At 33.1% G+C, this 14,950-nt stretch overlaps 1 protein-coding gene across 1 annotated transcript in view; it reads left to right on the top strand.

Moving 5' to 3' along the window:
- LOC131627087 (uncharacterized) overlaps positions 1 to 14,689 on the top strand; it is a 33,522-nt gene extending 18,833 nt beyond the window's left edge. Inside the window, exons 3-4 of the mRNA XM_058897913.1 lie at positions 14,497 to 14,589; positions 14,683 to 14,689. Coding sequence (XP_058753896.1) covers positions 14,497 to 14,589; positions 14,683 to 14,689 — 100 coding nt within the window. The remainder of the gene's footprint in view (positions 1 to 14,496; positions 14,590 to 14,682) is intronic.
- The last annotated feature ends 261 nt before the right edge of the window (positions 14,690 to 14,950 follow it).

Below are 14,950 nucleotides of genomic sequence, written 5' to 3'. Positions count from 1 at the left end.
ACTTAGAATTTGTTGCCCGATCATGGTGTTAGTAGCATACATGGATAGAGAAACGGTTGGATGGAAGACTTATGGGAGTTGGATAGAGATAGTGGATCTTTTAGTTAATCTGGCTTGGGAAGTACTTGTACAGATAAGGAGCTACACTCTGACTCGTTCTGGTGTACCCCAAGTAGTAGGTAGTCACCCAGAGAAGAACTGATCGAACAAGTGGAAGTGGTGACCTCTAATTGGGAAGATTTCCTAGATGTCTGTTCTGGTGGAAGGAGCTACTACATCTTCATGCTCATTATGAACTGCGTGAGTCCTAGAACTACGCTAGGAGGCAACTGAATGAATGAGAATGTAGAGTGCAATGATCCTTGTTCTCTACTAGTTGTGATTCATCTAACCCCGAGTGAAGCCGTAGAACTACGCTAGGTGTTGGGTACTTAGGTGGATTGAACTAGTGGTTATCTGCAACAACGACAGGTTGAACACATTTTGTGATTGTCGTTGTAGCCATGATGTTCTAATATGGTGGGAGTTATCTGTAGAGATATTGTGTGTGCCCTGTGTGAACGAGTGCACTCCCGGCATGGAACTCGGACGAAATTCTTATCAAGTCAGATCTAGCTTGTTGCGTTTAACGGAAGTTAACCCTGAACGTGTAACACTCTTAGGTTTCAGCATCCTAAGGAGTGTGACTGAAAAGACTTGAGGAGCAATGACCCCAGTGGGAGACTTGTCCAGTTATTATCAGTCGTGGTGATAGGATACGAGTTGAGATCGTTATATGTTACTGGGTAAGTTACTTGAATGCATGGCCTCGGAGTTGGACCACCATGTTAGTACTACTAGACAAGTATGACGCCACAGTGTCGCTGTCGCGCACGAGATGCGAGTCGTATTTTTCGACAGATATGAGACAGGGTTGATCTGAAACTCGAGGTAGGATCCTGATTTGGTACTCGTGAGACACGAACCCAAAATTCTCAGAAGGTAGGTGGAATAGGAATCCATATGTCGCACTCGATGATTCAGGATTATGCGAGCGGGTGATAATGGGATGAATTAGATTCTAACGCTACGCTAATGAGGAGACCTTGGGTGGTCGTGGTCACGTGAGAAGTTTAGGTTTCTACATCATGGATGTTTCTTAATCTGTCAGATTGGTGAACCTTTGCGCGTGAGTGTCTGAGATTTGTGACATGTGTGAACAATGTATCCTGGGCGGCACGAGGCGTGGCAATTCTCTAACCTTGGGGGACAGTGTTGGAATGGATGAAGCGTATCTTGGATTAGCTCGATGTGTAACATACCTAGAGGGGTATTGGTAGATCCTCAGTAACGTAGGAAATTTCGAACTCGGAAAAGTAGAGGCACTGAGTATGATCTCTTGTTTTGTGACTAAACCTTTGTAGTTATAAATGTTGCATTGGAGAACGCAATCGAAGAAGTCGACTTGTGTCAGATTCGGAGACGAAGAGGTATTAGATGACTATGTGATTGAAGTGCGACCGAGAGAGGATTATTACATCAGTCAAGTCATGTGAGTTATTAGAAGTATTGTCACACCAACGGCATGAAGTCGTATAGTTAGGAAGAGATATCGCAACAGTTGTAAGGTGTGGAAGTCGGTAAGATCAGGCAAACTCGTACTCGGAAAAAGCACTTGGCTTTGGGAGTTCTTGAACCGAAGTATGTGGACCAAGTTGTGTTCAAGTAGACCTAATCCAGAATCATGGAAGATTTGGAGACTTGATTTTTGAGATCACTCAACCTCAGGGAGTAGTGGGCGAAGAGTGTGTTTAAGGTTCTAGCACGTGTTATATTCGGACGAATGCCGAGAAGGAACTGTTACTATTAAAAGACTAAGTGTAGTGTAGTAAAGGAATTAAGTGGACCATGGATAAAGTGTAATAAAGAGGATTCGAAGAAGTGTGTGACTGGTGGTGATCAGAGTAGCGCAACGGATAGGCAAAACCAGATGGTTACGTAGTGGGTATGGACGAACTACTTGTAAGATTTTATGTTGGAATGAAGATATCTTCCTAAGAGAACTCTCTAGAGCAATATTTCGTTTGTTTCTATCTCTCGGTGATCCACATAATCTTGAGAGGTAATGTTGATGGACCGACTTAGAGGAGGCTTCATGATTGATGTGTGATTAGTTGTCCCCTGATCAACGGTCGAGCTTGTGAGCATAGTGACCATTGGAATGATGAAGTCAGGTAAAGGATGTTTCTTGACAAATACTCATCGAGGATATGTCTTGTGCACTTATGAGCGTGCGTGAAAACTTGGACGATGGTTGTAGGACCACTGTTAGGGTTCAACCGTGTCAGTGGCACTTTATGAGAAGTTGTCGGATATCAAGGTTGTAGTTGCGGGATTCTACTCCCTTGTGGATTGCAATGGCACTAATGTGGTCTAAGACTGAATGAAGGATCTGTTTGGATGTGAATCTAGAATATCGTCATCGAAGGAAAGTTTTAGTAAGATTTCTTGGGATGACAGTGTTTCTAGAAACCAAGGGCAAGAGTGGAAAGTTTGTGGCTTATGTTGAGTAGGGTTGAGCTTGGCAGACATTTCATATGAGAATTGTTCGACTAGAGTAGACTTCTCGAAATATTGAAGCTATGACGGCTCCGTGTGAAGAAGTAAGGTTGTGAACCTTGGAAGGATCGTCCGAAGTATGTTGATGCAAAGTATCAAAAGAGATATGTTGTGGGTCGACTGTGGTCCTAGTCAAGAGTGTTTGGACACATGCGCATATATGAGTTGTATTTCTTGGATGTAACGACTTTCAATGGAAGTCGTTAGGTTTGTCCAAGGGAGGAACGCAAGGAACATTCGTCCCCTCACTGGTAGAAGATGTGAGAAGCTTGCTATCATGGTGATTGGAAGGAATTCGAGGGCGAATTCTATTTAAGGGGGGGGAGAATGTAATATCCTATATTGTTCTAAGCATGATTATGTGATATTAGTAGAATAATGAACAATGTGGCATAATGGTAAATATGGGTTAGATAAAGGGCATGTTGGTCCAAGAGAGAGATATAAGGGTTTGTTTGGCTGAAGGGATCAGAAGTAGGAAAGAAGATGAGAAACTTAGAAGCATGGGAGAGGAGAGGAAGACTCATGTTCATCTTCATCAATTGCATTTTCGCACACTATGAACAACCTTCACTAAACAGGTAATAACTCTTCACTCGCAACTCCGATTGAGATGATTCTGGTCCCGTTGGAAAGCTTACGAATTTCTCTACAATTTGCATATATGGATCGCCTCTTGCATGTTCTTTATCATGGAGAAAAACGCGTTTGAAGTAGAGGGTCTGATGCTGAATTTTTGGGAAAGACATGCATGCGGGTTTGACAACATTGGAGGTAGAATTTTAATCAAAGGAGAACCTTGAGAGCATCATTATCATCCTTTCAACCTCTACAACTCAGAACCTTCATGGGATAAGGTGAGTTCCATAGTTAGGAATGTGGGTAGGATTTTGGGAATCTTACATGTCAAGGGTTTAGATTGGGATAACTTGTTGCATGCTTGATCAATTCATATAAATGTGTTCTTATGATGCTTCCTTATGCTTTGGATGATTAATATAAGCCTTGGGTCGACATTGTATGTTAGGGTTTGATTTGGGGTGGATTGAGATGCAAAGAATGGCTGTTAGAACCCAAAATTCGTGTTCTGCACTATCAGGTTCGCTACAGCGAACTCTGTGTTCGCTGCAGCGAATGCCTGCAGACTGCATAATTCTATTTTCAATAAAACGGCCATGACTTGAGTTCTACAACTCGAAACGGAGCGCCGTCAGAAGCGTTGGAAAGGTCTTTCAGTTCTCTACGTGATAATGCTCAGATAATATGCTTTTTATGCAGACATAAATTATGGTACATGATTACGTGTTGCTTGGGATTAGAATAAGCACAATTAGCCACGAGTTTATGGCGATAAGATGTTATCCTTGTGTTAGACTTGGACCAAGATGTTAACTTGACTATTAAGCTGCATAATGTTACCCTAAACTGAACTTTGAATCCTTGGCGTATTTTTAGGAGTTTAAATGTGTTATGGGAAGTTCTGGTTTTTCCTTTGTTAAGAACTTTCGCTTAGCGAACTTTGGCTCGCTGTAGCGAGTGGTTCGCTGCAGCAACCGAGTAGCGAATAAGTCTGGGAATTGATTTGATTTATTCGCTGGAGCTCGCTATTGCTCGCTGTAGCGAATCGGGGCTTCGCTGGAGGTTCGCGTAGCGAACTGGCCTGATGCAGAATTTATACCTTTCCCTGTTGAGTGTTGTTTCGTTCCGAATCAGGAACCGAAAGCCTCATGTTATGAAATGAGAATTATCATGATATTAATTGATTGATTATGTGTTTCTATGATGATTGAATGCATGATTACACTATGGTTATGACATTGGTATACATGTTTGATGATGTATGAATCACATGTAACGTTACGTATAATTATGCATTGTTTCCCGTTTGTTCCGGTTGAACATTCGGATGTGATTGCCTGTGTGATGGCTTATACCGTGCGGTGTGATCTCGGTGATGTGTGTATATGCTTGAATCGGAGTAGGCCTGGCTAATAGAGGGTAAATCGCTTAAGACCACGACTATTGCTGTGTGATCTTTAGTTCGTGCCTTGCTGTGTGATCTGGGATACCTTGCTGTGTGATCTGGGTATGTCTTACGCACCTGAGCTACCATTGCGATGCGCTGAGAGGGTCTTTTATGGCGTTCCTCTAGCAGGTAAACATCTGCGTGCTTGGTATGGTGAGGTAGTGGTACCATATAGGATGCACTTCTCAGTAAACTCACCTCTAGTGATGTCAAATAGACAATATTACTAGGCTTTCCCCCGGTGAGCTCATGTAGTCGTGATGGCGTTTTGTACATTGTAGCGATCACATTGGCGTATGGTGATTGACGGGGCCGTGAAGCCATGTAGGCAAGTCACAGCTGTAACTCGTCACGGATAAACCATGTAGGACTTATCCGATTCACTTGTGATGTGCATGTACAAGTCTCTCGACAATTAGGCATGAGAGGTAACTCATCGAGGGTGTGGATGCGTAGTCTATGTAGCAGGCAAGTAAACTTACTCCTGGATTCCTCGTACATGGGTACGAGTCTGCATATCTGCTTGTTGTTGGCTGTGTACCTGTTTGTTTGCTATCTCGTCGGCTAGTTATGGGACTACCAACGATGATATTACCCTTGTTTGTACTTGTACCTAGCCGTGAGGAAAAACCCGGATTCTCGGTGAATCCGTTTGCTTGCATGTACCTTGTAGAACCGAGTGAACCCGTAAGATAGGGGAACTCACTGAGATTTAGTAATCTCACCCCATTCCTCTTAATTTTTTTTCAGGAACAGGTTAGAGGTAGATGGATTGCTGGATGGATTGCTTGAAGCCTATGGATAAGCAATTGGCAGGAAGACCTCGTTAGACATTACCTTTCCGCTGTGCATTGTTGAAGACAAGCCAATCATATACGTTTTCAGTTGGACATTTGAATTGTATACGAATTTTAATTCCTTGTCTTTACCGCTTATGTATGTTTCTTGTACCATTTATAACATCACTACATATTATTCTAGACATATATGTATGGGGTGTTACAAGAAAAATTTCTAGTACCCGTGAAAAAATAATAATTGAATGTATAGAAAAATGTTTAGCACCCGTAAAAATATTTAGATCAACAAAATCATTATATAAAAAAAACTTAGAAAATTAACTAAAATGACATGTATTTTTATAAACATGTTTAAATATCCATGAAGTGTGCATTATATATATATATATATATATATATATATATATATATATATATATATATATATATATATATATATATATATATATATATATATATAAAAAAAATATTAATATGAGATAAATTCTATGATTTTACTTTGATTCTATATACTTATAATACAAGTTGGTATCCAACTACCATCACTATCATAATTCATCTCAGAGTATATTTTTTTATCCTAGAGAAAATTAGATCATTTTATCTACTTATTTAACAAAAATAATAAATATATTAGAATAATTGTTTTAATTAAGGGGATAAATTTGAAGATAAAATTTCTCTCTCATTTGTTGGTATAACATAAAATCTATTTAAGTTAATGACATTTAATATTTTCTCTTTTTAATTATTTTAAAATTATTTTTATATATTTATTTTGATATGATAAATAAAATATACAATAGTGTTTTATTTGTCATCTCAAAAAAAGATAGAGGGGCATCGTGTTGTCAAAGTCATAGAGCCAATAGCATATCATAATATCTACTATATAGTAACAACAGGTACCTATGTACTCAAGTGCATATCATAATATAATATATAGTAGCAGCAAGTACCTATGTACTCAAGTGTTTAAATTTTACTTATTTTTAATTGATAGTTTAGATACATACAAGAGTTTAATAGTGATATAGTACCCATGTAATTCAATTTTATTTCATTTTAAGTTTTCAAATTCTCCTTTGCTTAAAATACTCCTCCATGTGGTTATAACATCAAAGAATCAATTAAATTAAATTAAATGTGGTAGAGAAGAGAGAACATAAGTTCACTTTTTTCACCCATCTTAAAATAAAATCATAATATTTTGCTTAAATAAATAAAATTGGTTCACAATTAATTATCATTAATTGTCTTTTATTTTTCATAAAAAAAAATTAAATGTAAATGGTCAATACTTTTTGAAAAGAGTAATATAAAAATGAAAAATAATGTCTTAATATATATATATATATATATATATATATATATATATATATATATATATATATATATATATATATATATATATATATATAATGTATTTCTCTATCATGTCTATTGAATTGTTGATAAAATTGTTCATTTGATTGATATTCTTTTACTATTATAATATTATAATATATCAGTAGTTAAAAATAGATTAAAGATGAGAAAAAAAACGTGTATGTTTTGATTTTTTTATAAGAAATACACTTTTTTATTTCTATAATATATAGAATCAAAAGTATCAAAAGTAAGTTTATGTAGTTAAACTCGAATCCGACCGATATATATATATATATATATATATATATATATATATATATATATATATATATATATATATATATATATATATAACTATTGTTTTAATTTTAGCCTATTATTATAGTGAAAACGTGTCTGACATGAAAAAATGGAGCCGTGTGCCTCTTTTCTTTCATGATGTAGCCTACTGTAGCTGTCCAACTCCAAGCAAATGTCTAATCTCTCTCTTATCACAATTTAATTTTTTATAGTTCAACCATCACTCTCACAATTTTCTTCATGTTATCATTGTTTCACTCATCACTACCACCAATCTCACAACTTCACTTTTATATTCTCCTTTTGTCATCAACACAATTAAAAATTCAATAATATGAAAGACAATAATATAATTGGAAATAAAATATTTCAAGATGCAATTAATATTAAAGATAGACAATAATATTGTTTTCATATTAAAGATCATAATAATATATTATTGCAGTAACAAATATAAACAAAGGGTACAACAAATAAAATAATAATAAAAGTGGCATTAACATAAAGAACAAATATCCATTTTGAATTAATCTATAATTGATTACAATATAACAAATACTATTGATTTCAAATTCATAATCTTCTTGATACCTCTTGAATTTGGATACCATCCTTCCATTGTTCCATTTCATAATCCTATTCAATACATATAACAAATTAAAAATCTCAAACATAAATTTTAATTTTTAAGATAAAAATTAATGTTGAACTCTACAAAAATACAAACTTAAAAATATTTTAAAAAATAATAATTATTTGACAAATCTTTGCTACATTAACTTACAGAAAAATAATTAGGGTAAAAAATTTATAGTTGTTGTTACAATTATAAATAAATTTTAACATATCGATTTATTCAACAAATAACTCATTGGATTGGCTACCCAATTATCAAAAACAATTGCACACATACAAAAGGCTTTCTAAAATAAAATAAAAATACAAACTTATTTAAATGAGAGCGAAAAATCGCAACAGTAAAAACACAACAGTTAAGCAAGGTGAAATTTGAAAGAAGAAAATGGCGAGATCTGAAAAACACAAAAGGAAAAAAATCAAAAAACCGCAACATCAACATTTCAGCATTGCAACACACACATATTGCTCACAGTTTGACCTTGAACACGATAAAATCGAAAATAAAAAGTATGACCTCTGAACATATCAAAACATGGAAAACAATGGCAAAAGTGAATAGACAGACCTTGTAAGTATGAAGAAGGTGAGAGTTGATTTCAAATCTGGTGGATTTGATATCAAATTCAGTGATTTCAATTTCAGATCCGATGTTCCCGTGGTTTCAATTTCAGATCCGCTAGAAGTCGTTTCAATTTTACACGTTCTCATTCCAGATCTGAAAGTTTTTGCTTCATCTTATTATAGTCAAGATCTGTGAAAATTAGCACCAAAATTATCAGTGAAATGCAAATAAAATAATGCTTAAAAAACGAATAGAAGAAATGTTGTATTTTAAAAAACAACATTCTTTTCTTAAACTCACCGGTAAAACCGGATCCAGCCTATAACCTGGAAAATAAACCACAAAATCATCAAATCAACCACAAAAATCCTATCTATAGAATCAAAACCCTAAGTTTATAAGAAAACCAAACAAAACCCATACCTTTTTAACTTCAAAATTCACCGGCAAAACTTGATTCAGTCTTTAACCTAAAAACAAACCACAAAAGAGTTAGAAGAGGATGGTGATGATGTTGTTACAGAACGAAGGTGAGGAAGAAAAAGAAGGGGGAAGGTTGAGGAAGAGGAAGAGAAGGTTGAGGAAGAAGACTCAGTCGTCAGATAGAAAGAGAAGAGAGAGAAAGAGAAATGGAAAGATTGAAACAATATGAAAGAAGAGAAATAGAAAGAGATGATGTAGCAAGAGAGAGAAGACATTGTAAAAACAGAAAAAGGTGGAAGATGGGTTTGAGAAATCAGAGAGATGGAAGAGAGAGAACAAAGAGAAAAAGGAAACAACTCGTGAGTTAACTTTAGTTGGAGTGTGGGAATTGATAAAATTGTGTTTTCAAGAAAGATTTACAAAATATAATATTGGAAAAGCTTTTACTTGGATTTATTGGAATAACTTTTAGTTGGTAGATTGGCATACGTGCATAGTTAGCAAGAAAGAAAGAAGAGCATTCAAGGTACCCACGTGGCAGCCTGTAGAACAAAAGGGATAATTCGGTCTTTTTCAGAACATATAACTTTCTTATATTGTAGATAGACACAATTTAATCCCTTATAAAATTTAACTGGATCATATAAGTTCTTCTGTTAATATTTTTTTCAAACCGGTTTTTTCCTAGTTTTAAACCATGACTGGATTGCCACGTTGGATTTTATTTTATTTTTTAAATTTTTATTTTTAATTTCATTTTTAAACAATTATAAATTAATAATATAAAAAAGCCAAAATTGTTTCTTATAAGGAGTTGAACTCAGGCTGATGTGGTTAATCTTAAATAATTCTAAATTTAAAATAAAAAATACAAAATTTATATTAATATGGTCTCGAACCTAAGTCTCTGTAGATTAAATGACAGTCAATTTAATAAAATAGAAATTAATTTGTCTATTTAACTTGAAGGGACTTAGATTTGAGACCTCATAGATAAAAATTTATGTATAAAATTTGTTAATATTAGTAGAAATCATGAAAATTACTTATTTAAAAATTACTTTATAAAAAATAATTTTGGCTTTTTTGATAATATTCATTGATAACTGTTTAAAAATGAAATTAAAAATAAAAATTAGTTTAGTATTTAAAAAATAAAAAATAAAAAAAATCTAACGTGTCAGTTCAGTCACAGTTTAAAAGTATGAAAAGAACTGATTTAGAAGTAGGAAAAAACCAATTTGAGAAAAATATTAGCAGAAGGACTAATATGATCCGGTTAAATTTTGTAAGAGATTATGTTCAGTCAATTTTTTTGTGAGGGACTAATTTGACTCGTGTAATATTTGTGATGAACCAAAATGGATCTTCACTCTAATATATAATTATAACTTGACAGAGTTTCCAAGAAACTCTAAAATCCCTACAACTCTAAAGTGCCTAAAAAAATACTCTACTGACAACTCTTACATATAACAGTAAAAGTTATGAACCTAATTGGCTAATGGTCTGACTTAAGTAATAATAAAACAACTACCTTCAACTTTAATTTTTATACAACTCTTACAACTCCATTGACAAATCTAGCAACCCTAATAACAACTCTAACATGATTGAAAATAACTTAAGTTATCCAAATAATACAAATATTAATCTCTAACTCAAAACTCTAAATATTATAATAATAATAATAATAATAATAATAATAATAATAATAATAATAATTATTATTATTATTATTATTATTATTATTATTATTATTATTATTATTATTAATCATACTAATGAACTAATATATTTTAGTAAATTTAAATAGGATGCTAGCTTAAAACATAAGTGTCAGATTAAATATCACGTATTTAGGATATTGATTTTGTCCATTGTTTAAAACATGTTTTGTTTTCTTGGTTTCGAAATTATATGTGCGATACAGTATATACCGCAGACTGAAAAATGACGCCACATGTGTTCACATATATTATAAATGTTAAAATACATATATATCATTATATTTATACTAATGAAACTATATATATATATATATATATATATATATATATATATATATATATATATATATATATATATATATATATATATATATATATATATATATATATATATATATATATATATATATATATATTTGAAAGGTGAATACTTCATTAGTTTTATTTAGTCTAAGTAATTAATGTAAATTTGTTAATTTGATTGTAATTAATATTACTAACTAATTTTATTATTAGTTTTGTGTTTGTTTATTTGTTTAGGCTTAGAGTTATTTGTGTGGCTTAATTCTATTTCTATTTCTTTACTCTTTACCCACAATATTCCCTATTTGACAAAGTGTATTTCCATTTCCATGGCATTATAATAATTTTACTGTTTCTTTTTTCATTTTTATTTCTTTGTATATTTACTAATTCATGATAAACGTAAAACCATTCATTTTCAAAAAGAATAAAAACAATCTCGATCCAACATCGAGTCTTTTTCCAAATCAAACTAAAAAAATGAATGGAATGCAAGTGCTCGATCCAACGTCGAGTATCTCTTCCATTTATCTTAAATAATTTCATAATAAACTTCAAACGCTTGATCCAACGTCAAGAGGTTTCTACGTGCAAATTTCTTTTTTCTTAATAAAATCAAAAGACCAAGTGACAATTGGAGCACACCTCTTGAATACCTTGGTATTTTGCCTTAAAACACTCTAATTAAACTAGGACAACAAGTGACAATTGGAAGCACATCCTTTTGAATACCTTGGTTAAACGCATGCTAGGAGTACACTTATGCTCAAATGTTTACTAAAAATCTGCAAAGATTAAATTTCATCAACTTGGATAACAAGTGACAATTGGAAGCACATCCTTTTGAATATATTGGGTAAATGCGCGCTAGGAGTACACCTATGCACATCCGTTTAAATTTAACTCAACTCTTGTGTGTGACCTTGAAAACCTTTTAAAAAATGAGTGAGTTTTAGTCATTTCAACGCGAAACAAACTAAGACGCTAGTCTCCAAGAGTGAGCAACAAGCAAAGATGTAAATGTTGTTGAAGCGATAAAGCGGCAAGCAAAATTAAGTATTTTGATTTTATCGTCTCCACAGGGATTAATGCGAGGAATCAAATGTCGTTCAACAATCTCCATGTTTCTGAGCTTGATTTGCAAGTTCGTTTACATGTATAGTATACAAAAAAGTAAAGTATCAGAGAGAAGAGAACTTTTCAGGATTGGATTTTATTCGCCCATACAATATGCATTTTACCAATCAGTTGTATACAATCTAAACATTCATTAATAACATCATGTATCGCTCCTAATCGATGTCATGTCTAACGCAAAGTTGAGATATCATCCGTATTGTCTAATCGACGATCTCTCAGCCTATTAAATAATACAAAAGCATTAAGAATCAGTATTCCATGTGAATGTTAAACCTAAAGCTATGTCTAGCATTTAGAATCTAACAAAGGGATATCCTCAATATTGAATCAGGCAAAGATTACAAATAACACCATGATCAATAAAACCTATAACAATATGCATTCTCCTAATATTAGCATGTGAACAAAGTTAATCATCTCTATAATCACGTACCACCCGTCAACACAATCTGTGTCTAGAGCAGCGTTGCGAGATTATATTGGTTTAAACAACACAAAACATTAAGATCAGATACAAAGTGAATATCAACTCCCCAATCTATATCTAGAGATTGTTTATCAAAAGATGACAAATCTTAAATCAATAGTTTGATATACATCTTTCAACACAAATCAAACATATTATGAAAAAGGATTAACCTCTATATTCAAACAAAATAAAGTTCACAATATAAAGTTTAAAAGACATACATACAACAATGGTGAAATCACCCAAATCCCAACAAGAAAAGGTATCATACAAAGAGAAGAGATAATATGAGCAAACCTCAACCTTGATGTCTAAAAAATTAAAGCTAATCCAACTTCCAATCTTCAAGATTCAACCTCCCTTGTTAATTTCCAGGCATCTAACACTCCAAAATTGGTGTCTCATCCTAAAATATGGTAGAAACCCTAAAAATGGTGAAACCCCTCTCAAAATTGGGCCACACACTCAAAAATATGATGAGAACTCTATTTATACAAGTAAAAAATCGGAGACCACGCTAGGGCCAAACAGGGCGTGCTTAACGTAGATCCTCTTAAAAGCATCTTAAACCGACTTAAATCGTGCTTAACCCTGCACTTAGCACGCTCCCAGCTACCAAAATTCCTCTAAGCATGCTCTAGATCGCTAAACCCGCCCTGAAGCACCTTATTTCCTTCCAAAAATGCATCTTGAAGCTTTATTTCTGGTTCCAATGCCCAATGCCTCAATAATGCGATAAATCCTACAAAATGAAACAAAAATGATTAATCTAAACAATATTTAAATGGTAAAACTATAAAGCTATTATTTACACTAAAGTTGTGGTTTTGATAAAGAAATCAAAAGAAACAATCTAATAAGTGCCACAAAAATACTACTAAAAATAACTATAATTTGGCACTTATTAAACACTTAAAATGTATAACCCACCATTCTCTAAAATCAATCAACCAACACGTGGTTTTCTACCACGAACTACAAAGCTCTGGTTTCTTTATTGCACCATGAGGATACGTAGGCATAGGATTTCGAAAACTTGGTGAGCCCAATAAAATAAAAAACCAAACCCTTCTTTTCTTTTTGTCTTGCTCAATAAGTAGAGAATCACAAACTATCACGTTAACACTCATTCACAAAACTAACTAAATGAATTCCATTGAGTACAACGGATGTGAGGTGGGTGTTAATACCTTCCCTTTTCATAACCGACTCCTGAACCCATTTTTGGTTGCGGCGACTATTTCCCTTTTCTCGTGGGTCTTATTCGATATTTTTCCTTTCATTTTGGAATAAATATAGATCGACGGCGACTCCATTGTATTTGAAGTGTTCCTTACGCTCGGGTATTTTTTGCGCCGCAACAACATGCTTCTGTATAGTCTTAGAATTTATGAATGACCAATCAATCTTTTTAAAAAAAACTAGATTCTTGCATTAACAAAATTTTGTGGACCGGTAGCATAGATAATAGAAAGTTGATTACTACATCTTGGAAGGTTATTTGCTCATCTTTGTCTATAGGATGTATTTATGTGAGATATATTACGACAATAAACAAATTTGGATGTTTATCTCTTTGTTGGAAGTTGTTGACTATCAACAATCATTGGTCTTTTATACTTATTAGTAAATACTTCAGGCACAAAAACCCAATCGTGCATCATATTTCTTCTTCAATATGGCCTGACATTTGACATTACTTTTTCTTTCTAAAGGGACATAATAGATGACATGTTGGTTATGGGAAGAAAATTGATTTATGGAATGGAAATTGGTTCGGATACAAAATTAAAGATTGACACATAGCATTGTTGGTGGATATTTAATTTATGCAAACTGGTAAGGTCAATTCAATCATCTAAGACATCAATTGGATCTTTCCTCATGGTTTATCCATTTTGCCTCCTCAAATTGTTGAATACATTTTGAAGAATGACTTGTCATTTGATAATACTACTATTGATAAACTCATTTAGAGATGATTTTCAAGTAGTGATCTATCTTTTAAAGATGTCTATGATTGTATCAAAAGGGATCACATTGAGCTTTCTTGGACAAAATTCATTTAGCATCCTACACACCACCTACTAAGTCATAAATGAAATGTAAATGAATGTATAATGTTATTGCAACAGAAGTCATCTTGTTTCGAAAGGGAATGCATATGGTTGCGAGGTTCTATCCAATCATGATTTGGAAACTACAGACTATTTATTTCTTAGTGGCAGGTACATTTTACATTTTTGGCATTAGATAGAGTAATTGTTTTGCATGAGCATTGATATAACTATTTATGAAAGCTTATTCAAATTTGCTTGTAGAAGTTAGAGCTCTCAAATTCATGATCTGATCATGACTATCATCATAATAATTTTTTGGAAAACTTGGAACACAAACAATGTTATCAGATTTTAAAACGGTAAAATTGACTTTGATAGACATTCTCCATGTTAAAAATTGGTCTATATGAGATCTACTTATTTTAAGGAGCACATGTAGTATTCAATTTATGAGTCTATAATTATTAAATGATTTGATATCAAATGTCGATCTCCTTCTCCATCTAAAATCATACAAGTTAATTATTAA

This window comes from Vicia villosa, unplaced genomic scaffold, assembly GCF_029867415.1.
Source record: "Vicia villosa cultivar HV-30 ecotype Madison, WI unplaced genomic scaffold, Vvil1.0 ctg.000349F_1_1, whole genome shotgun sequence".
NCBI classification, from domain to species: domain Eukaryota; kingdom Viridiplantae; phylum Streptophyta; class Magnoliopsida; order Fabales; family Fabaceae; genus Vicia; species Vicia villosa.
The sequence above is the reverse complement of the archived record's forward strand: the minus strand, read 5'-3'. Positions and strand labels throughout refer to the sequence as shown.